This window comes from Ostrea edulis, chromosome 6 (assembly GCF_947568905.1).
Source record: "Ostrea edulis chromosome 6, xbOstEdul1.1, whole genome shotgun sequence".
In the NCBI taxonomy this organism is placed as follows: Eukaryota; Metazoa; Mollusca; class Bivalvia; order Ostreida; family Ostreidae; genus Ostrea; species Ostrea edulis.
The window spans coordinates 33644715-33672049 of NC_079169.1; the positions used below are offsets into that span (position 1 = coordinate 33644715).

The window sequence follows — 27335 nt, forward strand, 5'->3', positions numbered from 1 at the left end:
GTGGTAATGACATGCCCTTGTATTTAGATTCTTCGTCCAGATATTGGGTACCACTCAAATTTCGTAAAATTAATGCTCCATAAAATGAGTAAATATGTTACATTTAATATCAAACATCATTTTTCTGAATACAACATCATTATGATATACTAGATCACGTAAGTTAAACTATAAAGTAGGATTTTGTAATAATTTGACTGTTCAATTATCACAAACATTTTGTCAAGTATGTAAAAGTCTTTGTAAGACGTACACACGAAACGCTGACCAAATATACATAGTATGGACACATGGAGATAAATAGCGATCGATGTCATACATTCTATAAAGGGTAGGACAAAAACGGACCACTGGAAACACTAGACACCTTTCACGTGTAACAAGATACCTAGGACGAATAGGCATCCCCTGTATACCGGTCACACCCGCTGGGAGTCCTATATCTTCTTTTTTTTTTTTTTTTTTTTTTATAAAAATACATTGCACATATATTTTCGTATGTGTATTGATATAATGTTGCTATCGTTGATGTCAACCAGCGAGATATGTTCATTTCACGATTTAAGGTCATACGCGACATTTCCCAAAAATATTTTTAAAAATCCTAACATTCGGGATACAATTCTCTTGCATCCTATCTTGTCTCTGGAAAAGAAACATGAGGAGTATTACCAGGTCATTTTTAGATTTAGCATGTGTGGATTGCGATCTGGTTGTGAAAGGTTTCTTATGTATTACGGAAGAAGGCTGTGTATAAGTTATTGTAGCAAAGAAGGGGAGAACAAGTTTTGGGTCAATTGGAAATGGAACCCGAGACACTTGTATTAGTGAGCTAACAAGGTCGATAAACGAAGTATAGCGATATTGCTACAATATGAAATTGAAACCAATTTCGGAAATCATGCAAGAATTCTTCATCTTGAGATAAAAAACTGTTTCAGTTGAAATGGCAGATACGTCGCATATGACCTTAAGTATTTATTTGAATTCATTTCTTGGTACTCTTTTCCAACGTCACCAGACGCTCGTCAATCTTTTGGACATCTTCCTTTGATGCGAGTTTAGCCATTGTTTGATCAAGATGATTCGATAAAAGTTTCTTGAAGTCAGTCATCATTGACTTTCTGAATGTCTCGAACAGAGTTGAATCATGCGACGGTCCAGTGATTGTCGGTGTAAACTTTGATAAATTGTTCGGGGATAGATCAAAAGCATTCAAAATATTATCAATGGGTGTCATTAAGCAGGAACCGTACGTGGTTACTGCTATTGCCATTCCTACACATTTCAACACTAGGGGTACATTGTTAGTTATCATGAAAATGAATGCACCAGAATCTCCCTTACGAAGGAATGGAGAATCCTCGTCTTGGGGATAAATTTCTATTTGTTTAAACATTTTAAACATAAATGTATTTTCGTTGATAAATATGTCTTTTGCATGCGACTCTGGTATTTTCGCATGTGTATCCCGTGTTTGAATGTAACCAGAGGTAAGGCCACTTTGGGCTCCAATCTTGATGACTTGTTTTCGACAATTGCGTTGGGAAATCTTTTCTGTATTACCATTCGTAAACTCTAGTGCGTAATCTAATGCAAATCCTGAAAAGATAAGATTTATTCTTCATGACCAGATTTGAAATTAATTACTATTGCAATAACGTAATAAGCGTTATAAGTCAAAGCAGAAAATAACGATATACAGTTACCTGCATTTTGTAATTGAAGAGGTGTATATGAATTAAAAAACAGTCCATTTTCAGGGTACCGGTTTTTAATTTCAACTAGAGCTGCATCAATGCTAACAGAGTTTGGATCTTTATGCAGGAAAGCAGCACTACATACGATACCAACATCACTTTTCAAGTCGGTATTTTCTGATCTCTCAGATATCGTAACTTCACAGCGCTTTATAGTTTCTTTTACTTTACCACGTTTTAGAATGTCTTCTCTAAATACAACGTGAGCACAAGTTAGAAAACCTTTTCTTTTGGAATCGATGTCAACAAAGCCACCCAGCGTTCCAAAGCCATCTGCCATCTTTGATTGGATTCCTTCTCCAATCTGTAGAGGATTTGCCGCGAATGAACATACACCTTCTCGAACATCAACTTTGTAACAACTTAAACATACAGGAAATGCATTCTCACCCAGCGGAATTACACCTTTAACATGACAAAATATAACTACGCAAGGCATTCTTGCTATGTAAATTTCCTTCTCGTCGTTCTCCTGATAGCAAACATTTGATGTTCTGATCATTGTTATATTTGTGTGCGCTTCAAAGAGAGCTGCGACGTCTTTGCTGTTTATTTGGATTGGACAATAAGTATCCATCTCCCTTTCATACGACATTAGCCGTTTTTCTTCATCATTGGTCTCGTTCTCGGTGCGAATTACAATTCGTAATCCTAGGAAATTACTATCATCTAATCGAGGCTTTGGAGCGTCGACGATATAAACAATACTATCTACTTTGGATGGTAGATGAAAACACTTTCGTCTTCCAAACCAAATGCTTCGCACAATTACACCCGACATGTACATTCGTCGAAAGCTTTGTGATACCTCTTTCAGTAATGTTTTTATCAAGTCTATATCACCACCGTTGATAACAAGATGCACAACATTTTTGAGCCATGAAAGTGAATCTTGTTTTGGAAATGCCATAGCAATTTTCATCAACTTACTACACGAAATTTCTAATCCCTTTTCTAGCATTTGCTTCAAGAAAGGCTTGAAAGGTTCAGTTTTGCGACACAAGCACTGGTAATCTACCTTGGCTAATGTTTTCCAAGTATCACGGTTTGATTGCTTTGCTAGAGTGTGACCACATTGTAAAATCGATTTATAGGAGTTTAATCTTACTAGACCGTGCAAGTCCAACGACAGTTGTTCTGATAATGATTCCCTATTGAAGAAGACTACTAATTCTTTAAAGAGGAAAACACTTATCCCAGTGTTCCTTTTGGCAGAGTGCAAATCCATAGCCTCGAATAACTTGCTTGCCCTCCGGTCGGTGTCTAATGTTTTGTATGCACACTCGCCATATATAATCTTTTTGCATTCGGTATCGTGATACTTGAGAAAAGAGAGAATCGCTTTGTTGTTTTCTATCCTATACGACAGTGTAGGCAAACAAATGAGCAGATAGGAAATCAAACAAGAATTTTCAACACTAGAACAATTGAAAAACAATGATTGATAACGTGGTTCGAGGCCAGCAATTTCCATTGCAAGACTGTTATCTTTACATTCGATAAAATATTTGCTTGAAAAAATTTCTGACTGCCATACTGATTTAAATAATGTGGTATTTGGGCATGTTTTAAGCTCTAAACAGTAACGGTTTACTGTCTTATGAATTATACTGCTATGATGGACATTTTGCTCTTTCAAAAAGGTCCCTGAAGTGCATTTCTGTAAAATGTACACAGGACATGATTCTATGAACAAGCATGGATCTCTTTGGAACAAAACATTAGTTACAGCATCTGATACTTGAGAATCTATGAAAATAAACTGGTTGTCCAATTTATACTTTACAAAATACACATCTAGAAAACTTCTAACAACCATCAAGATGGTATGGACACCAATCTTATCCAATGTAGACATTCCACTAATAGTTGTCAAATTTTCAGAAAATTGGAAAGTTTTTGGACCTCTCAGAATTTCTTTCTCTGTCAGCTTTCCAGCATTCATGAACATCATTCCAAGAACAAAAAGACACCTACTATCCATATTACAGAAATGTTGTTCTAACATTTTTACAGACTGAGCAAAAAATATATCACTGGTCCCTAATTTCAAAGACCCAAACTGTTTACAACATTTTGGAAATCCGAACACCTTTCTATCTGAAAATGCAATATTGTCCCATAGTCCTTCGTGTGATTTACAATGAGCTTCTAGAATTATTTTCTTTTCTTTTGAAGACAGCTGCCTTGAAAGGTCAACAATATACTTTTCATCGATCCAATCAATAGATGGGAATTGCATTCTGAGATAATTTATCAACTCTTTTTGCATAACAATGAGGAAAAGTTTGTCATGAATCCTCGTACCATCGTCCAAAATGTTTTGCAGTGCAAATATCGACTCTTGAAAGGATACGTCAAACTTGATATGATCAAATACTCCGTCAATCATAATTAAACGATTTTCAACTTTTCCGATATTCGGTATATCATGCATTTGATAAGCATATAATGGTGTCTTAATGCGTTGATCACCGGTAAACCATCCTTCATTGTCATGCATAGATTTGATAAATGTAGAAGCTGCATATGATTTCCCGTCCCCGGGACAACCAGTGAGGATGGCAATTTTGTGTTCCTGTAGTATACTTTTAAGTTGGTCATGATTATTTGCTGTATGGAAGAATTTGGAGACGGTGACCTTTTCGTGCAATGAGGAAAGGTCTGGAAAAAAAATGGGGAAACTATGAATCAATTACAGATGCATACTCTGCAGATTATAGGGACTGAAATACTTTTTGGCAAGTTTTAGGTTAGCAAATTAAATTGATCTACCTTTTGATTAATGATTTATGTAGTAAATGCTCATAACCCAGATTATATGTCACATTAGTATCGTGTGTTCTTCAATGGTCATCTTCACGAGTCAGGGATTATCGATTCGTAACCTTAACATCAGTTACCATTAAAAACATGGGTTCAAGACACAGGATGACGCAATATGCTAAAATTGAATTAGCTGTTTCAGATGCAGGTTTTGTCAAGAACATAAACAAAAAGTAAACAAATGGCGTCTATTGACGAAAAGATAAGTGAAAAGCATCTAAAAACTTCTCCTGTTTGTTCCTTCCAAGAAAATAGATTTCTGAAGATCAGTCGACGGATTCTGACTACTGGTACATGTAACTGGTCACAATTCTACATAATGTTGCAGTCGCTATACGTGTTTAGTTTCATTTTCGGCCAATTATAAAAACCACTTCTGGTTGGTTCTACGCTACAGGCTGCAACACCAATCATATGCTCCCTCTCGAACCTTGTTTTGAATGCTGACTGATGTCAAGGGTTAGTGCGTGGTAACCAATAAATAACCATTGACTTGTGAAGATGTTCAATGGTAAGGAATGTCCAAAGTTCAACATTGGTAATTTTTGGATCTTTTGATTAGATAGAATATGCCCTACATGTACATGTAGTTTCACAGTTTTTTCTACGGTACAAAATCAAGACTATGAAATAGTCTATGCATATGAATAACACCAGGGTTGAAGACCATAAACAGTGAAAAGACTTAAGTCTAAATTTTGAATCTAACTAACTTTTGAAATAATTTTACAAACATATAAAATTTCCAGTACATGTCTGCATTAATTATTTTGAAAAACCAGGAGGGTTTTTTTAATAAACATTTGTTCTAGATAAATCTTTACATCTTTTAATCTTGATAATAATGTAATGTTGTTATAAGTGATCAAAATGTTAACAAATCTGTTCTCAATATATGGTCAAGAGTATCACATTACATGTCAACAAATTCATTAGGTGTTGAGGCAACCACTAATAATTTTAAAAATCCAGTAACGATGAATGCTGCACTATCGAATGCATGTTTGATTACTAATAAAACACGAGGTTCATTGGCAGCATCGCTCACCTGAGTCACCTTGGCCCTGTCATTGTTCTGCTATTGTGATTTTTAAAAAGATTTTGTTATCAATCTTTATTCCCATGACAAATGCTGACCCCATAGTGTGGCCCCAACCTAGCCCCATAAGAATCACCAAAAAAAAAAAAAAATGAAAATGTGATTCACAAAACAGAGATGCTTCCAAACCAATATGACTAACATGATCTTGCTGTTCTGGATAATATTTTGTATTGCTTATAAGAGTTATGAGATTGATTGCTTGTTCGTTATCTTCCCCTTTCACTAATGTCACAAGGTCATTCATCATGGTATATTAAGACTTTGCCGTACGATATCTATATAAAAAATATGAAAGCTCTATCTTAAATAGTTCAGAAGATATCAGATATTTTATCAAAATTGGGTCAAACTTCCAGATGATGGTCACAAGGTCAAGCTTCACAAAATGATAATTTCTTACCATAAAGAATCCCTAAACAAAATATGAAAGCCCTACATTAAATAGTTCAGGGGATATTGAATAGGTCAGGGCTTTCTTTTAAAAAGTAGGTCAAACTTCAATGTCAAAAGATCGTGTACAAGGTTTTGTTATAAAGAATTTATATACAAAATATGAAAGTCCAACCTAAAATAGTTCCGAAAATAGTATATGTTAAGTAGGTCAAACTCTGAGTTTAAGTTCACAAGGTCAAAAATCATGATAGGAAATGAAAGTAAGAAACATATAAACAAGATATGAAATATCTACCTTAGATAGCTCAAAACATAATGATTAGATCAGAGTTTTATTTAAAGTAGGTCAAACTTTCAGGTCAAGGTCAACGGATCACACACCATTGCATCACATGAAACATATTTCCATAAAATCTTTATATACAAAATATGAAAGCCCTAGCTTCAAGAGATATGTTAATGATTTTTCCATATATGAGCATATAACGCTTTGACCCCCCTCCCCCATTGTGGCCACATCCTAAAACCGGGTACAATTGATTGCACACAGTTGGATCTTCTTTATGTCAGAAAGCTTCATGTAAATTTGAACTTTTCTGGCCCTGTGGTTTTTGTGAAGATATTTAAAGATTTTTCCTATATACTCGAATGTATAAAAGATTTTTAAAGATTTCCCTTGTATACTCGGATGTAAAACGTTGATCCCTTTTGTGGCCCCACCATACCCCCGGATATCATGATTTGATTGATTGTGTCTTGTTTAACGTCCCTCTCGAGAATTTTTCACTTAAATGGAGATGTCACCAATACCGATGATGGGCTTCAAATTTAGGTACATCCTCGGCGCTTACGACCATTGAGCAGTGAGGGTTCTTTAGCGTGCCCCACCTACTTTAATTCGGGACATTCGTTTTTTAAAACACCTCCGACGACCCGTGACATTGAAACCCGATGCCGAGCGTTTAGAGATGGAACTGTCACTACCTGCTTTTTACGACTTAGGTCTGTCACGGCCGGAATTCGAACCCGGACCTTCCGGATGCGAGGCGAATGCTCTACCTCTAGAACTTGAATATTCCCCATGTCAGGAACTTTCGTATAGATTTGAACCTTTCTAGCCCAGTGGTTCTTGAGAAGAATTTTTTTAAAGACTCCCCCTGTATATTTTCAGGTAAAATATTGAGCCCTTTTTGTGGTCCTACCCTCTCCCCGGGAACCATGATTTGTACAAACTTGAATCTGCACTATGTTAGGAAGCTTTCATGTAAAAATGTCAATGTTTCTGGTCCAATGATACTTAAGAAGATTTTTAAACGACCACACCCTATTTTTGCATTTTCGTGATTATCTCCCCATTGAAAGGGGTATAGCCCTTCATTTGAACAAACTTGAATCCCTTTTACACATGGATTATGTGTACCAAGTTTGATTGAAATTGACTCTTTGGTTATGGAGAAGAATATGAAAATGTTAAAAGTTTACCACAACAACGCCAACGACAGACAACGAAAATTTTTTATCAGAAAAGATCACTTGAGCCTTCGGATCAGGTGAGCTAAAGATTATACCATCATAAAAATTAATGATAAATCGTTCGCTAATGAAAAATTCATCATTGGAGAACAGACGAATCCTTCGTTAATGATAAAAATTGTATGTGGAAAAATATGCAATGTCGTACACGAGCATCCACTAATTTAACATTAATGATGAAAAAGACTAAATGTGTTTGTGAAACAACGATGCCCCCGTATGGCGGCAAAGTCATTATGGTACCCAACTAAAGGTCTTGTCACAAGGGATACACGTAAATTATGAAAGCCCTAGATCTATTGTAAATCTTATACGGTACCAATTTTGATGCACCAGATGCGCATTTCGACAGATAATGTCTCTTCAGTGATGCTCAATCGAAATGTTTGAAATCCGAAATAACTATGAAGTTTTAGAGCTAAATATAGCCAAAAACAGCGTGCCAAAAAAGTGGAGCCAAATTCGTCAAAGGATAAGAGCTATGCATGAGGGAGATAATCCTTAATTATGTTCCCTGGGAACATATTGTTTTTACTCTGTTTCTTATTATTAAGGTCTTCCGTCTCAACGGAAGACCTTATAGTGATTCTTATGTTTCTTTTCCTCTATTATTATTAAGGTCTTCCGTCTCAACGGAAGACCTTATAGTGATTCTTATGTTTCTTTTCCTCTATTATTAGGTCTTTCCACCTTTCTGTGGAAAGACCTTTTGATATTGTTCTGTTTATTATTTATTTGTCTTCTTTTCTTTCCGCCGCGAGAAGCTCTTGACGTTTTAAGACTTATCGAAAAACAATGTAGACCATCATATTTGACATCTCGAAACATGCTCAGATCTCACCCTGCGTATTTGATCTTTGACCCCTAACGAACTTATGGGACTTTACGCAAAAAACCCTTGTTATCGGATCACCTCGAAAACCGTAAATGATAAGAGCATGAAACTTTCACTAAATTCTTTAGTCGATCAAGCTGAAGCGTTGTAGTGTTTACTTTTAAGTTTTCGGTGATCCCTAAAGGGAGTTAATGGCCCTGAAAGTTTACGATTTTTACGGAAAAATTCAAAACTCCTAAAATATAAGTCGTAGAAAGACGGAACCAACTGGAATGGAATACTTGACCTTTGACCTTGAAAATCAGGTCAAGGTCAAAGGTCAAGGTCATCTGGAAACTTTAAAAATAAGCACTTTTCATACAGTTAAAAGCATTGAAAGTACAGATAAAGTGTTGTATGCACAAGTAGTCACAAACCAACTTATTCCAACGCATTGCATTACGACTCTGAACTTTGACCTTTCTTGAATTTACAGCGACTTGCGTAAAAACCATTGTTATCACTACAGTATGGAAACCGTAAATGGTACGAACACGAAATGTTCACTAAAATTATTGACTGATCAAAATTGTAAAAGATGACTTCCTGTTTTTGATGGTTTCTCGATCCGTAACGGGAATTAATGCCCTTGAAAGTTTTCGATTTCGCGTAGAAATTTACAACTCCTAAAGTATTTGTCGTAGGAAGACAGGACCAACTGAAGTGACATCCCTGACCTTTGACCTTGAAAATTAGGTCAAGGTCAAAGGTCAAGGTCATCTAGAAACTTTGAAAATAAGCAATTTTCACACCGTTTAAAGCATATAAAGTACAGAAAAGGTATACTATGCACAAGTAGTCAAGAACAAACTTAAGTCAACGCATATCATTACCATTCTGAACTTTGACCTTTGTTCGATTTACAGCGACTTGCGTAAAAACCATTGTTATCACTACAGTATGGAAACCGTAAATGGTACGAACACGAAATGTTCACTAAACTTATTGCCTGACGAATTGTAAAAGATGACTTCCGTTTTTGATGGTTTCTCGATCCGTAACGGGAATTAATGCCCTTGAAAGTTTTCGATTTCGTGTAGAAATTTACAACTCCTAAAGTATTTGTCGTAGGAAGACAGGACCAACTGAAGTGACATCCCTGACCTTTGACCTTGAAAATTAGGTCAAGGTCAAAGGTCAAGGTCATCTAGAAACTTTGAAAATAAGCAATTTTCACACCGTCTAACGCATATAAAGTGCAGATTAGGTATAATATGCACAATATGTCAAGAACCAACTTAAGTCAATGCATTGCATTACGACTCTGAACTTTGACCTTTCTTCGATTTACAGCGACTTGCGTAAAAACCATTGTTATCACTACAGTATGGAAACCGTAAATGGGACGAACACGAAATGTTCACTAAACTTATTGCCTGATCAATTGTAAAAGATGACTTCCTGTTTTTGATGATTCGTTGATCCCTAACGGGAATTAATGCCCTTAAAAATTTTAAATTTAGCGTAGAAATTTACAACTCCTAAAGTATTTGTTGTAGGAAGACAGGACCAACTGAAGTGACATCCCTGACCTTTGACCTTGAAAATTAGGTCAAGGTCAAAGGTCAAGGTCATCTAGAAACTTTGAAAATAAGCAATTTTTATACCATCTAAAGCATATAAAGTACACATTTTTTTTGTATTCAGAGACATTGTTTGAATGTCTGAAAAGGTGGAAAGACCTCTAATTGTTCGCGAACAATTAGGATTACTAGTTATTATTGTTCTTTTTCTTACCGATTTTGTGCACGCGATTTCTCAGAAACGGCTTGATAGATTTTCATGAAACTTTCAGGGAAAATGTAAAATAGAATTGTCTAGAAAGGTTTTTTTTATTGGTTTTGCAAAAATCACTTCCGGTCACAAGTTAAGGCTGGATTTCCGTTTTTCAAATGACATTTTGTCCGGGCGTTTTCTCATAAACAGTTAAAGATTGAGACTTCAAACTTTCAGGGATGATAGATGGTGACTTGTAGCTATGCAATAGGGTATTATCATTGCCATCCGTCACTTCCGGCCGTCACCGGAAGTGAGCAAAAGAAACGTCAAATTTCAAACTAATGTTTTTGACACAAAACTTGCATAGATTAATTAGATATCTTTCGGCGTTTCAGAAAATGTTAGACTTACCGGAAGTTTAACCAGCAACTTCCGGTTTTTAGAGAAAAATTTCGAAAAAATGGTCTTTTTTTTGTCTTCGTGTATCTCGTTTATTTATCAAACTTTTAATACGATATTTACAGATTTTAATGACATTATCCATCTTAAGAAAACCCTGTAACACTATTTCAAAATTCACTTCTGGTCACAAGTTGCGGCCGAATTTCCGTTTTTCAAATGATATTTTGTCCGGGCGTTTTCTCATAAACGGTTAAAGATTGAGTCTTCAAACTTTCAGGGATGATAGATTATGAATTGTAGCTGTGCAATAAGGTATTATTTTTGTCATCCGTTACTTCTGGCCGTCAACGGAAGTGAACAAAAGAAACGTCAAATTTCAAAATTATGCTTTTGAAACAAAACTTACATAGATTAGTTAGGTCTCTTTCGGCGTTTCAGAAAATATTAGACTTACCGGAAGTTTAACCAGCAACTTCCGGTTTTCAGAGAAAAACTTTTAAAAAACGGTCTTTCTTTGTCCTCGTATATCTCGTTTATTTATGAACCATTTAATACGATATTTACAGATATTATTGACATTATCCATCGCAAAAGAACCCTGCACCACTATTTCAAAATTCACTTCCGTTCACAAGATGCAGCCGAATTTCTGTTTTTCAAATGATATTCTGTCCGGGCGTTTTTTCATAAACGGTTTAAGATTGAGTCTATAAACTTTCAGGGATGATAGATGGTGACTTGTAGCTCTGTAATAAAGGTTTATCATTATCATCCGTCACTTCCAGCCGTTACCGGAAGTGAACAAAAGAAACGTCAAATTTCAAAATGATGCTTTTGAAACAAAACTTGCATAGATTAATTAGGTCTCTTGTGGCGTTTCAGAAAATGTTAGTCTTACCGGAAGTTTAACCAGCAACTTCCAGTTTTTAGAGAAAAACTTCGGAAAAATGGTTTTTCTTTGCTATCATATCTCTCGCTTATAAAGCAAGTGTTTTTGTGATTTTCAAATATATAATTGACATTATCCATCTTCAGGGTATAGTGAATTATTGTTTTTTTTTTTTTTCAAAATTCACTTCCGTTCGTTAAATATGTACGATTTCCGGGTTTTCTTCTCCAAGTGTTTTCCCATAAATACTCAAAGATTGAGTCTTGAAGTTTTCAGGAAAGTTAGATAGTGACTTGTAGATGTGACATACGTGTTTCAACTTTCTTGCTGTCACTTTCGTCATCCGCCGAAAGTACCATAAAAATATGTAATATTTCATTTTTTAAATTCTAATCCTCATAAAATTATTTAATAGAGTGTAATAAGTCATATCATTTCCACCGGAAGTTAGTTGTTCGAAACCGGAAGTTTGTTGTTCGAAACCGGAAGTTGTCCAAAAACTCAGTATTTTTTATGGAAATTTTTAGTGTGGGTTCCTACGTGGTTCAATTGGAATTTTTAGTCGTTTTATGGACTACTGAGATACTTGAAAGTGAATGAAACAAAACCGAAATTGTTTACAATTAATAAATCACGTCTTACATGTATGTGTTTATTTCTTTCATGCATAGTTGTTCTTCACTAATTCACTGATTGAATTCTTCCAGTCAAGGTCCTATCTCGTCAGAAATTGGACGGAAGACCTATTCGTTGCTCGCAACGAGATCATTTCTAGTTATTAAGGTCTTCCGTCTCCTGCGGAAGACCTTACTATTATTGTTCGCGTTCTTCTTCTTCATTAAGGTCTTCCGTCTCCTGCGGAAGACCTTACTATTATTGTTCGCGTTCTTCTTCTTCATTATTATTATTATTTTTATTATTATTATTATTATTATTATTATTTTCCTTGGTAGTACACGCGTTTTTCTCAGCCATTTCTCGATCGATTTTCACTAAATTTTCAGGAAAGATGTCTTTTGGTGACGAGACTTTGCTTGCAAAATTTCGTGCTTGACGTCACTTCCGGTCAGGAGTTATCTCTCTTTTAGTGACTTTTTGAAGGGCCTTGTTGTCCACACATCTCCTCCGTTAGTTTTGAAGCTAGAGTCTTGAAATTTCTACACAAGATAGAGTAAACATTTTAGAAGATTTGTGGGGGATTCGATTTTACCGGAGGCGATTTGCCTAAACGCTCGCCTGGACCTGAAAAAATGGATGCCAAAATTTGTCGCCGATTTCGGCGATTTTTGACCTTTGATCTCCAATATCTTTTTTCTTGCAAATATTTTGTTAAGACATGTAGAACAAAAGTTGTGCACATTTACGAGATCTTTTCGAAAATATCAAGATTTAGGGGCTAGCCCCTTCAATTAGGGATCTAGAAGGGCTCAAAGTCTAGATCAAATATCTCAAAAATCGTTAATATTTTGGTATAAGTCAAAGAACAAAAAATGTTTATCTCAACAATCCGAATCTATTCATATAAAAATTTAGGTCATATGTTACGTAATAAGGGATTTTAAGGGCCAAAACCATAAATTTTTTACCCCTTGTATCTCGAAAACGACAAATATTTTGAAAAGCAATAAAGAACAAAAGTTGTTCAGAATGATGATCTGAACAATATGCATATTTCGTTTTTACCCTATGTGGCCCCGTTAGGGAGCTACAGTTTGGCCCCTAAAAATTACTTCTAGAAATAACTCGAAAACGGTAAAGAATTTCTAAATACTTGTTGAACAAAAAATGTTTGAAATGTCATGACCTTTCTTACGATATCAAGCAACAGGGGCTGACCCTTTAAATTAGGGGCCCAGAAGGGTCCAAAGGTTTATGAGAATATCTCAGAAACTATTAATATTTTGTAATAAGTCATTGAAGCGGAAATGTTCATCTAAACGAGCTTGTTCTTATCAAATCAAAAAGTAGGTCATATGTTACGTAATAAGGGATTTTAAGGGCCAAAATCATAAATAATTGACGCCTCATATCTTGAAAACGACAAATATTTTGAAAAGCATTATTGAACAAAAGTTGTTCAGAATGATAATCTAAACAATATGTACATTTCGTTTTTTCCCTATGTGGCCCCGTTAGGGAGCTACAGTTTGGCCCCTAAATATTTCTTGTAGAGATAACTCGAGAACGGTAAAGAATTTCTAAATACTTGTTGAGCAAAAAATGTTTAAAATGACAAGGCCTTTCTTACGATATCAAGCAAAACGGGCTGGCCCTTTAAATTAGGGGTTCAGAAGGGTCCAAATGTTTTTGAGAATATCTCAGAAACTATTAATATTTTATAATAAGTTGTAGAAGCGGAAATGTTCATCTCAACGAGCTTGATCTTATCAAATCAAAAAGTAGGTCATATGTTACGTAATTAGAGATTTTAAGGGCCAAAATCGTAAATATTTGACGCCTCATATCTTTAAAACGACATATTTTTTGAAAAGCATTATTGAACAAAAGTTGTTCAATGTGTCATAACCTATCGATCAATATCAAAAAATGGGTCTGTGGGCCTCATGGCTCGCCTGTAGAGTCGATTTTTGTCGATATCAGTCGATTTCAAAAACTTGTAACTGGTAAATATTTTGTAAGGACATATTCAACAAAAGTTGTTCAGTTTATCGAGATCTATCGATTGATATCAAGAAATAGGCCTATGGTCCTAATGGCTCGCCTGTAGAGTCGATTTTTTGTCCATATCGGTCGATTTCAATAACTTTTTACAGGTAAATATTTTGTAAAGACATATAGAACTAAAGTTGTTGAGTCTATAGAGGGCTAACAAATGACATCAAGAAATAGGCCCGCGGGCCTTATGGCTCGCCTGGAGAGTCGAATTTCAAACGAATTTCACCGCAACTTTGCTTCAGAAGCTTATGATATGAAAAATTGATTATATCTAAAGTGTCTTAAAGTCGGAAACTAAATTGGGACTCATTTGTCTCTTCTTCTTTTTTTTAACTCCGAGTGCATCAACAAATCGGACGGAAGACCTACTCGTTGCTCACAACGAGATCGTGTCTAGTTATTATTATTATTCTTTCTTTATTCTTGTCACCCTTTTTTGTCCACGAGTGTTCTCAGAAACTACTGAAGGGATCAAGATGAAACCTTTTTAGGATGATAGAATACTCTATGTACATGTGCGGAACGAATGTCATTTTGTCTAAAAATGCATGCATGTGCATGCACGTGCATTGTATTTTTTGTTTACAAATTTTGGAATGCGTCTAACTTTTTTATTTTTCAATGAAATCGTTTGATATTTATATTGCAGGTATAACTTGAGACCCTTAACCGTTTGGCATCGTCAAAATTTCAATTCTGCACGCGCATGCACGTGTGCTTCAATTTGATTGGATGAGACAAAACCGTTGATAACTTTCATGAAAATTAAGACAATTTGATGATATTTACAGGATAGGTAAAGATTATAAATATCTACAAATCTAAGTTTCAAAAATTGAAAACGCGCATGCGCACGCACGTACATTGACATTTGAATATTCAATTAATTCAATGACCATAACTTTTTTGTTTTTTGTCAAAATCTTTTCAAACTTGTATTGTATATGTATCTTCATATTCTTAACAAAAGTGTACAGTCATAATTACCATCCGGCACGTGCATGCACGTGCGCTAAATTCTGATTGGACGATTATCAAATCGCCATAACTTTCTTATAAATGATGGAAACAATATGAAATTTATACTGTAAGTATATCTATTTAATGTCTATTGAATGACATCAACATTGATGCTGAGTCATACTCACGTGCCCGTGTATGCACGTGCATAGCTTTTCTTTCATTTTTCGGGTACTAAAATGGTCATAACTATTGAATTAAAAACTCAAATGAATTCAAATTTACCCTGAGGATCTATGATATGAATGTCTATGAAATGGTGTCAACAAATTTTCCATTATCAAAATCGTGTGCGCGTGAATGCGCGTGCATTGTAATTTTTGACGTCTAAATTTAAGTATTGGTCTATAACATTTTGAGATTGCAATGAATAGGTTTGAAAATTAGATTGCAGGTATGCTTTAGGCCTCTCAATTTATTAATAGTCTCAAAATCACTTCCCTGCATGCGCATGCACCTGCACTTAATTCTGATTGGACGATTTTGAAATCCCAATAACTTTCTTATGAGTGAAGCAATCGATATCAAATTCATATAGTAAGTATATTGTTCAAATGTCTATTGATTAGAATCAACAAAATTGCTGTGTCGTACTCACGCGCACGTGTATTCACGTGCATTGATTTGGGTCTTTGTAGTTTTGAGTTGCCATTAATTTCTCGTTTTTCATTGAACAGTTGTGAAACTTCTCTTGTACTCATATAGTAAGACTTCTGATGTATCGAGATGGTCGAATTATTTATCTGCACGTGCATGCACGTACGTACACGTGCACAAAACTCTCAGATCTTTATAACTGATTTGAACTAGTATGAAATGGACTGAACGTTATAAGATAGTTATATATTCACATGCTACACAGTTTGCAATGGTCAAAACAACTTGTACTAAAATAAATGTCACCACTTACTAAATGGGGGAATGTTTGGGGAACATCTGTAACGGTCCCCGTTACAATAAGTACTAGTTATTATTATTATTATTATGTTCCCCAAACAAAGTTTGGGAACATATTGGTTTTACTCTGTTTCTTATTATTATTATTATTTTTCTTTCTTTCTTCTTGGGACTTTTTTGTCCACGAGTGTTCTCAGAAACTACTCAAGGGATCAATATGAAACCTTTTTAGGATGATAGTATAGCATATGTAGATGTGCGGAACGAATGTCATTTTGTCTGAAAATGCATGCATGTGCATGCACGTGCATTGGATTTTTTGTTTACAATCTTTGGAAGCAGTCTAATTTTTTTATTTTTCAATGAAATCGTTTGCTATTTATATCGTAGGTATAACTTGGGACCCTTAACTCTTTGGCATCGTCAAAATTTCAATTCTGCACGCACATGCACGTGTGCTTAAATTTGATTGGATAATACAAAACCGTTTATAACATTCATACCAATCAAGGAAATTTAATGATATTTACAGGATAGGTAGACATGCAAAATATCTAAAGACCGATGTAATAAAAATTGCAAACGCGCATGCACACGCACGTGCATTGTCTTTTGAAGGTTCAATTCTTTCAATGACCCTAACTTTTTTGTTTTTTCTCAAAATCTTTTCAAACTTGTATTGTATATGTATCTTGATATTCTTAACAAAAGTGTATAGTCATAATTACCATCCGGCACGTGCATGCACGTGTGCTAAATTGTGATTGGACGATTTTCAAATCGCCATAACTTTCTTATAAATGATGGAAACAATATGAAATTTATACTGTAAGTATATCTATCAAATGTCTATTGAATGACATCAACATTGATGTTGAGTCATACTCACGTGCGCGTGTATGCACGTGCATAGCTTTTCTTTCATTTTTCGGGTACTAAAATGGTCATAACTATTGAATTAAAAACTGAAATGAATTCAAATTTACCCTGAGGATCTATGATATGAATGTCTATGAAATGATGTCAACAAATTTTCCATTATCAAAATCGCGTTTGCATGAATGCGCGTGCATTGTAATTTTTGATGTCTAAATTTAAGTATTGGTCAAAAACATTTTGAGATTGCAATGAATAGGTTTGAAAATTAGGTTGTAGGTATGTTTTGGGCCTCTCAATTTACTAATAGTCTCAAAATCACTTCCCTGCACGTGCATGCACGTGCGCTTAATTCTGATTGGACGATTTTGAAATCCCAATAACTCTCTTATGAGTGAAGCAATCGATACCAATTCATATAGTAAGTATATTGTTCAAATGTCTATTGAATAGTATCAACAAAATTGCTGTGTGGTATTCACACGCACGTGTATGCACGTGCATTGATTTGGGTCTTTGTAGTTTTGAGTTGCCGTTATTTTCTCGTTTTTCATTGAACAGTTGTAAAACTTCTCTTGTACTCGTATAGTAAGACTTCTAATGTATCGAGATGGTCGAATTATTCATATGCACGTGCATGCACGTACGTGCACGTGCAGAAAACTCTCAGATCTCAGATCTTTACAACTGATTTGAACTAGAATGAAATGGACTGAACGTTATAAGATAGTTATATATTCACATGTTTCACAGTTTGCTATGGTCAAAACCACTTGTACTGAAATAAATGACACCACTTGCTAAATGGGGGAATGTTTGGGGAACATCTGTAACGGTCCCCGTTACAATAAGTACTAGTTATGTTCCCCAAACAAAGTTTGGGAACATATTGTTTTTACTCTGTTTCTTATTATTATTATTATTATTATTATTATTATTATTCTTTTTCTCCGGTACTTTTTTGTCCGGTAGTGTTCTCAGAAACTACAAAAGGGATCGATATGAAACTTTCCAGGATGATAGTATAGCGTTTGTAGATGTGCATAGTGATAGTCATTTTGTTTGCACGTGCATGCACGCGCGCGCACGTGCATTGCAATTTTGGTACAAAAAATGGAAAATCAGAATATTGAAGGAATCGATATAAAACCTAAATAGGATGATAGTATATCATTTGTACATATGAAAAATAATAGTTATTTTGCCAGCACGCGCACGCATGCGCGTGCACGCGCATTACAAAATTTGTACTCTAACTTTGGAATCAGTCTAACTTTTTTGTTGTTCATTGAAATGGCTTGAAATTCATATCATAGGTAGATATTGAGACCCTTAACTGATTTACATGGTCAAAATTACCAATTTGCACGCGCATGCACGTGCGCTTCATTTTGATTGGATAATGCTAAAACGTATGTAACTATCTTATTTATGAAGCGAATGAGATGATATTCACAACATATGTAGACAATATGTGTATCTATATGTTGGTGTAACAAAAAATGCCAACGCACACGCGCATGCGCGTACAACGTTTTTTAAATGTTCAATTTTTAAAGGACGATAACGTTTTTGTTTTTCATCAAATTCTATTCATATTAGGGGTTTAGATGTATCTTGGTACTCCTTACAAATTGCTGTGGTTAGAATTACTGCTCAGCACATGCATGCACGTGTGCTGATTTCTGATTGGACGATTTTAAAATCGCTATAACTTCCTTATATTTGGTGGAAACGTTATGAAATTCATACTGTGGGTATATGATACAAATGCCTGTTGAACGACATCAACAGAAATTGGGAATCATACACGCGTGCGCGTGTATGCACGTGCAACGCTTTCTTTCATTTTTTGGTACTGAAATGACCATATTGAACGTACTACATGTAATTAAAGGCTAAAATAAAATGATTTTTTGTTATAGATTCACAAGGACATCACTTTTTAATTGGGGGAGGTTTGGGGAACATATGTAACGGTCCCCGTTACAATTAGAACTAGTTATGTTCCCCAAACAAAGTTTGGGAACATATTGTTTTTACTCTGTTTCTTATTATTATTATTATTATTATTATTATTATTCTTTTTCTCCGGTACTTTTTTGTCCGGTAGTGTTCTCAGAAACTACAAAAGGGATCAATATGAAACTTTCCAGGATGATAGTATAGCGTTTGTAGATGTGCATAGTGATAGTCATTTTGTCTGCACGTGCATGCACGCGCGCGCACGTGCATTGCAATTTTGGTACAAAAAATGGAAAATCAGAATATTGAAGGAAGCGATATAAAACCTAAATAGGATGATAGTATATCATTTGTACATATGAAAAATAATAGTTATTTTGTCAGCACGCGCACGCATGCGCGTGCACGCGCATTACAAAATTTGTACACTAACTTTGGAATCAGTCTAACTTTTTTGTTGTTCATTGAAATGGCTTGAAATTCATATCATAGGTAGATATTGAGACCCTTAACTGATTTGCATGGTCAAAATTACCAATTTGCACGCGCATGCACGTGCGCTTCATTTTGATTGGATAATACTAAAACGTTTGTAACTATCTTATCTATGAAGCGAATGAGATGATATTCACAGCATACGTAGACAATATGTGTATCTATATATTGGTGTAGCAAAAAAATGCCAACGCACACGCGCATGCGCGTGCAACGTTTTTTAAATGTTCAATTTTTAAAGGACGATAACGTTTTTGTTTTTCGTCAAATTCTATTGATATTAATGGTTTAGATGTGTCTTGGTACTCCTTACAAATTGCTGTGGTTAGAATTACTGCTCAGCACGTGCATGCACGTGTGCTGAATTCTGATTGGAGGATTTTAAAATCGCTATAACTTCCTTATATTTGGTGGAAACGTTATGAAATTCACACTGTGGGTATATGATACACATGCCTGTTGAACGACATCAAGAAAAATTTGGATTCATACACGCGTGCGCGTGTATGCGCGTGCAACGCTTTCTTTCATTTTTTGGTACTGAAATGACCATATTGAACTTACTACATGTAATTAAAGGCTAAAATAAAATGATTTTTTGCTATAGATTCACAAGTACATCACTTTTTAATTGGGGGAGGTTTGGGGAACATCTGTAACGGTCCCCGTTACAATTAGAACTAGTTATTATTATTATTATTATTCTTTTTCTCCGGTACTTTTTTGTCCGGTAGTGTTCTCAGAAACTACAAAAGGGATCGATATGAAACTTTCCAGGATGATAGTATAGCGTTTGTAGATGTGCATAGTGATAGTCATTTTGTCTGCACGTGCATGCACGCGCGCGCACGTGCATTGCAATTTTGGTACAAAAAATGGAAAATCAGAATATTGAAGGAATCGATATAAAACCTAAATAGGATGATAGTATATCATTTGTACATATGAAAAATAATAGTTATTTTGTCAGCACGCGCACGCATGCGCGTGCACGCGCATTACAAAATTTGTACACTAACTTTGGAATCAGTCTAACTTTTTTGTTGTTCATTGAAATGGCTTGAAATTTATATCGTAGGTAGATATTGAGACCCTTAACTGATTTGCATGGTCAAAATTACCAATTTGCACGCGCATGCACGTGCGCTTCATTTTGATTGGATAATACTCAAACGTTTGTAACTATCTTATTTATGAAGCGAATGAGATGATATTCACAGCATAGGTAGACAATATGTGTATCGACATATTGGTGTAACAAAAAAATGCCAACGCACACGCGCATGCGCGTGCAACGTTTTTTAAATGTTCAATTTTTAAAGGACGACAACGTTTTTGTTTTTCTTCAAATTCTATTGATATTAGGGGTTTTGATGTGTCTTGGTACTCCTTACAAATTGCTGTGGTTAGAATTACTGCTCATCACGTGCATGCACGTGTGCTGATTTCTGATTGGACGATTTTAAAATCGCTATAACTTCCTTATATTTGGTGGAAACGTTATGAAATTCATACTGTGGGTATATGATACAAATGCCTGTTGAACGACATCAACAAAAATTCGGAATCATACACGCGTGCGCGTGTATGCACGTGCAACGCTTTCTTTCATTTCTTGGTACTGAAATGACCATATTGAACGTACTACATGTAATTAAAGGCTAAAATAAAATGATTTTTTCCTATAGATTCACAAGGACATCACTTTTTAATTGGGGGAGGTTTGGGGAACATCTGTAACGGTCCCCGTTACAATTAGAACTAGTTATTATTATTATTCTTTCTTTATTCTTGTCACCCTTTTTTGTCCACGAGTGTTCTCAGAAACTACTCAAGGGATAAAGATGAAACCTTTTTAGGATGATAGAATACTCTTTGTAGATGTGCGGAACGAACGTCATTCTGTCTGAAAATGCATGCATGTGCATGCACGTGCATTGGATTTTTTGTTTACAAATTTTGGAATGCGTCTAACTTTTTTATTTTTCAATGAAATCGTTTGATATTTATATTGCAGGTATAACTTAAGAAACTTAACCGTTTGGCATCGTGAAAATTTCAATTCTGCACGCGCATGCACGTGTGCTTCAATTTGATTGGATAATACAAAACCGTTGATAACTTTCATGAAAATTAAGACAATTTGATGATACTTACAGGATAGGTAAAGATTATTAATATGTACAAATTTAAGTTTCAAAAATTGCAAACGCGCATGCGCACGCACGTGTATTGTCTTTTGAAGGTTCAATTCTTTCAATGACCATAACTTTTTTGTTTTTTGTTAAACTCCTTTCAAATTTGTATTGTATATGTATCTTGATATTCTTAACAAAAGTGTACAGTCATAATTACCATCCGGCACGTGCATGCACGTGTGCTAAATTGTGATTGGACGATTTTCAAATCGCCATAACTTTCTTATAAATGATGGAAACAATATGAAATTTATACTGTAAGTATATCTATCAAATGTCTATTGAATGACATCAACATTGATGCTGAGTCATACTCACGTGCGCGTGTATGCACGTGCATATCTTTTCTTTCATTTTTCGGGTACTAAAATGGTCATAACTATTGAATTAAAAACTCAAATGAATTCAAATTTACCCTGAGGATCTATGATATGAATGTCTATGAAATGGTGTCAACAAATTTTCCATTATCAAAATTTCATGCGCGTGAATGCGCGTGCATTGTAATTTTTGACATCTAAATTTAAGTATTGATCTATAACATTTTGAGATTTCAATGAATAGGTTTGAAAATTAGGTTGCAGGTATGTTTTGGGCCTCTCAATTCATTAAAAGTCTCAAAATCACTTCCCTGCACGCGCATGCACGTGCGCTTAATTCTGATTGGACGATTTTGAAATCCCAATAACTTTCTTATGAGTGGAGCACTCGATACCAAATTCATATTGTAGGTATATTGTTCAAATGTCTATTGAATAGCATCAACAAAATTGTTGTGTGGTACTCGCGCGCACGTGTATGCACGTGCATTGATTTCGGTCTTTGTAGTTTTGAGTTGCCGTTAATTTCTCGTTTTTTATTGAACTGTTGTGAAACTTCTCTTGTACTCATATGGTAAGACTTCTAATGTATCGAGATGGTCGAATTATTTATATGCACGTGCATGCACGTATGTGCACGTGCACAAAACTCTCAGATCTTTATAACTGATTTGAACTAGTATGAAATGGACTGAACGTTATAAAATAGTTATATATTCACATGTTTCACAGTTTACAATGGTCAAAACCACTTGTACTGAAATAAATGACACCACTTACTAAATGGGGGAATGTTTGGGGAACATCTGTAACGGTCCCCGTTACAATAAGTACTAGTTGATTTAAATGGTATCATAGCTCAGTTGAATTAGAGCTATGAATTATGAACTGCAATAGGTGAATCATTGTTCTCATTAATATATATGCATTAATATATTCGATAAGCTTTACAATTAAATTACTGCGCGCACCCATTCAGCAATTGAATTGAATTCATTTTGAATCGACGCAATCATTTATTCAAATGATGCAATTAATGCTCTCAATGGAGTTTTACGAAGAGGCTTACTTTTACAATCGACGGCTGACTTTTACAATTTTAAGGGATCAACTCCAACTACAGAATTGGACCAAAATGAATAGAAAGACTGCTTCAGTAAAAACACCAAAACCGACAATTATGTTTATTGATACAGTATTGTAAACTCTTTAGGAACTCTTATTCTTTCTACATTTGTTCGAAACTTTCACAATGCACTACTCGTGTTAATATTTCATTAAGCTAATTTTATCCATATTCAAATGTACGTGTAATTTATTAACTGCGAATGACGAGCTGGGAAATGCATGAAGGGACCCAGAAAATTGCCATTAAAAGAGTGGTTTTAAGCTTTACTGTATATCATAAGTGTTACACAGCGCGCTCAATGTAAGTAGACGACCTCAAGTTATCCTGACATTTCTAAATAATGTGTCATCAGTCTTGAAAGCTTAAATTTTCTCTATACCTCACATCTTATGATTCTGGCTCCCCAAGGAACAAAGCAACTATTACACATCCACAAACATACGTTTGAACGGCAGCTCTATACTAGACCAAAAAGTCGAGGGGTAGGCTTGTCGAGATATATTTTTTCATAGCCCCTCCCTCTCATTTTGAAAAAAAAACGTCCTTGTTTCCCTCTCTTTCGTGTTGAATATCTAGGTTTAAATGTAAAAACAGCCAATAAGTGATGTGTAATTGTATACATGTACATGTATACGTATACATGTATATCAATATACACAGTAGAATCAACAATGTTTGTGGTAATGACTCATGAAAATTGGCCCCCTTGAAAATCGATTACTCCTAGTATACTAGTATAATCTATACATTATCGATATAAACATTTGACATGTGCTTGTCCTTTAGAAATACCGTAGCCCGTGGATATCCAGATTAGAATGGGTCCTTTGCAATACCACTAAAAGTCTTGCTTGTTGTATGAGGCGACTAAATAGGTCGATCCTTCGGATAAGACCGGAAAACCTGAGATCCCGTGTCACAACATATGTGGCATGATAAAGATTCATCCCTGCTCAAAGGCCGTGAGCGCCGAGCATATGGGTACATTTTGCAGCCCTTCACCGGCAATAGTGACGTCTCCACATGATTGATCGGTTGCTTTTACGTCCCTTCCTGGATTTTTCACTCATATTGATAAGGCACCATCTGTAGGTGAAGTATCACAAATGTAGACCCGGCCTATGTTTAGCGCTCAGCGCAGTAGTAGTGAGGGTTCTTTATCGTGATTCTCACTTCTAAATGCGGAGAGTTTCACTGAGCTGAGTGAAAAATTATCGAGTGGGACGTTAAAAAATATTCAAGCAATCACCCAATCACCACTGCATAACTTTGCGAGAATTGTCACATATTTACAGTGATTTTCTTTTGTTGTTCAGGTATTGTATTTGGTTAACATCAACAGGGTTTTTTTTTGTCGCATATGTGATAAAACGAGCTCCTCCCACCTTGTTATCGCATGGGCGGTACTAACACCAGAATTACACAATAGAAACAAGACAGGGATAATTCAGTTTTTCGTGAAGTTGCTTTTGTTGTTTCACGGGTAAAGCGTGCGCCGATCGATGTCTGGGGCGTTGAAACAGACGAGAAGTGTTATATGTAACAAATTACCTGTGACCGTTTTTGCAGTCTAATTTTAAATCGTTCTCTCTCTCTCCTCTCTCGCTGTTCTCTCTCTCTCATTTTACAAGAGTTTGCTAATGCAGTAACCATTACATAAAACAACTGAATGCGGTAAAGTCTTTGAATTTTGCAAATACCACTTCCAAATTTTTCATATTTGGAGTTGGCCCGTTTAAACTGTAAAAATCAGCCGTCGATTGTAAAAGTAAGCCTCTTCGTAAAACTCCATTAGTCCATTTCAATTCTATTCATCGAACAAAAGGTTCAGAATTCATTAAGCCCATGCAGAAACAATATACAATGTATGTAAATGAATATATGATTAAAAAATACAACAAATTAAAGTGTTAACAACTTAATATGGGATTATAAATGACTCAACATAATGAATGAAAGGTGAAGAGTGAGCAATCTCATAGCAGCATATTTTTTAAATTGACTAGAATATATGTGCAGCAAAAACATAATACCAGTAGGCTCGCGTTCGAATCCACTGTCGGCACTCTCTGGTCTGTGATAGTCATGGGTTACATTTCTTTTATTGTCGGCCTCGCTTTGTTTTCCCTGAAAGTTTGAGAAGAATCATATATAATCATTTCTCCCAATTGCGATGCAAAGAAAATCTTGATACCATGTGTCTAGTACCAATAGATTTTATTTTTAATGTGTGCATGCACGTGTAGTGAGTCATGTACAATTCTCATCGCAAAAATTATAACCTCATGGTACTTGCTTTGTTCATAACTCGTTATCTTTGATCAAAATATAACGCGACATTTGCTTTGTTCATAACTCGTTATCATATATGTATAATCATTCTAATCGTATTGAAATTACAACTCACATTCACTTACTGCAATCTAAAATAATGCTTACACGATAAATTGAAGAATATTCACCAAGGGTCTTGTACATCGAACTGGAATTCCCCATCCTATCGTCTTTGTCTGAAATACACACTAGTATATATAATATATATACAACGCGTTACATTATTACGTCATTTCCGATCCCCACGGAATATGGCAGACGATGATAAGTCCTATCGTGATCCTCGGGGGTTAGTCCCCGAGGGTCTCTACAGCCCAGTAGCTAAGTACTTCGTTACTAGCTTGAAAATACGGATGTATATTTAATTGCTGTTATAAAATTTAGAAATACATTTCAAAATTAAGGATTATCTCCCTCATGCATAGCTCTTATCCTTGGACGAATTTGGCTCCACTTGTTTGGCACGCTGTTTTTGGCTATATTTAGATCTAAAACTTCATAGTTATTTCGGATTTCAAACATTTCGGTTGAGCATCACTGAAGAGACATTATTTGTCGAAATGCGCATCTGGTGCATCAAAATTGGTACCGTATAAGTTTAACATTATGACTCCTGGGTCGAGGCCTCTGCTGGTATTAGTCCCCGAGGGTCTCTACAGCCCAGTAGCTAAGTACTTCGTTACTAGCTTGAAAATACGGATGTATATTTAATTGCTGTTATAAAATTTAGAAATACATTTCAAAATTAAGGATTATCTCCCTCATGCATAGCTCTTATCCTTGGACGAATTTGGCTCCACTTGTTTGGCACGCTGTTTTTGGCTATATTTAGATCTAAAACTTCATAGTTATTTCGGATTTCAAACATTTCGGTTGAGCATCACTGAAGAGACATTATTTGTCGAAATGCGCATCTGGTGCATCAAAATTGGTACCGTATACGTTTAACATAAGTAAGAAAAAAAGGTATAAAACTCCCAAAGTTAAAACACTTAATAAGTTTCATCACAAATCGAAAAAATATCACTCCGATCATAATTACAGTAACAGTACATCTGTGAATCATGCACTAGGCCTAGACACTGATTGCGTCTTCGATGACACAAATATTATTGTAAATCAAAAAACTCTTTAAAATTATCGCAACGACGAATGAAGACATGGACGGCGAGTTGTAGAACTGCAAATATTAGCTGACCAACTAGAGTGTGATAAGTGCGGCTCTCTTCTTCACCTGCGAGACATTCATAGAGAACAGCGGTATGGACTCGCTAGCGTTTTTTATATTTCCTGTCGGTCTGGTCACCGTATTAAAAAAATATATGTACTGGAAATCAAGATGGACGCGGCGGATTCGATATCAATTACAACTATTTTAAATCAAAGAATCAAACAATTTACTTCAGGAATGACTTTAATTCTGGGGCAATTTATACGAGTATAACCTGTTTTGGGTCTGTTTAAGCTTTATAATCCGGAAAGCGGATTATAAAAAAGCGTAGACTGGCCCAAACCAGGTTATACTCGTATGATTTGCCCCAGAATTAAAGTCATTCCTTATAATTTAATGCAAGAGACAAAGATTCTAACTTTCGTTAATCAAAATGTACATAAACTCGGAAAAATACAAGTCAACTGAGCCACACATTGATTCACTTAGCAACAACGATCGACGAAGCGTCTAGCTGTGAAGGTCGCCATCTTTAACCTTAGTTCTAGATACAGAGCCTAGCCATTTATCAAAATATTGTATCGAAAGTGAAGTTTGTCATGATAGAGAATATGTGTAGACTATGCATGCAATGCGTATTTCGCTGGCTGTCGTTTCACTAAACAATCGTAGATCGTAAACGTAGACTTAAATGTGAACGTATCACATACGACCGTTTCACTAAAAGTTACGATTTGCGATTTACGATCGTAACCC

General features: G+C 35.4%; 1 protein-coding gene across 2 annotated transcripts; it reads right to left on the reverse strand.

Moving 5' to 3' along the window:
* Positions 1 to 89: 89 nt before the first annotated feature.
* LOC125646434 (uncharacterized) lies at positions 90 to 26778 on the reverse strand. Of its 2 annotated transcripts, XM_056139368.1 has the most exons (5): positions 26358 to 26778; positions 25514 to 25690; positions 25108 to 25201; positions 1710 to 4424; positions 90 to 1602 (listed from the first exon to the last, which is right to left on the reverse strand). In XM_056139368.1, the coding sequence occupies exons 2-5, from the start codon at positions 25568 to 25570 to the stop codon at positions 989 to 991; spliced, it is 3480 nt and encodes a 1159-aa protein (XP_055995343.1). In that variant the 5' UTR covers positions 25571 to 25690; positions 26358 to 26778; the 3' UTR covers positions 90 to 988. The 2 variants fall into 2 exon arrangements, with proteins under 2 accessions (XP_055995343.1, XP_055995344.1); XM_056139369.1 differs by lacking the exon at positions 1710 to 4424 and having other exon boundaries at positions 26358 to 26503.
* Positions 26779 to 27335: the final 557 nt, after the last annotated feature.

What these genes read in the sequence shown, in the direction of transcription:
- LOC125646434 (XM_056139368.1), bottom strand. Translation starts at nt 25,570, where the DNA reads ATGGGGAATTCCAGTTCGATGTACAAGACCCTTGGTGAATATTCTTCA. An exon ending in AATATTCTTCAATTTATCGT is followed by an intron (nt 25,202 to 25,513) that starts GTAAGCATTATT and finishes TCAAACTTTCAG; the next exon opens with GGAAAACAAAGCGAGGCCGA. An exon ending in TCTTCAATTACAAAATGCAG is followed by an intron (nt 1,603 to 1,709) that starts GTAACTGTATAT and finishes TTATCTTTTCAG; the next exon opens with GATTTGCATTAGATTACGCA.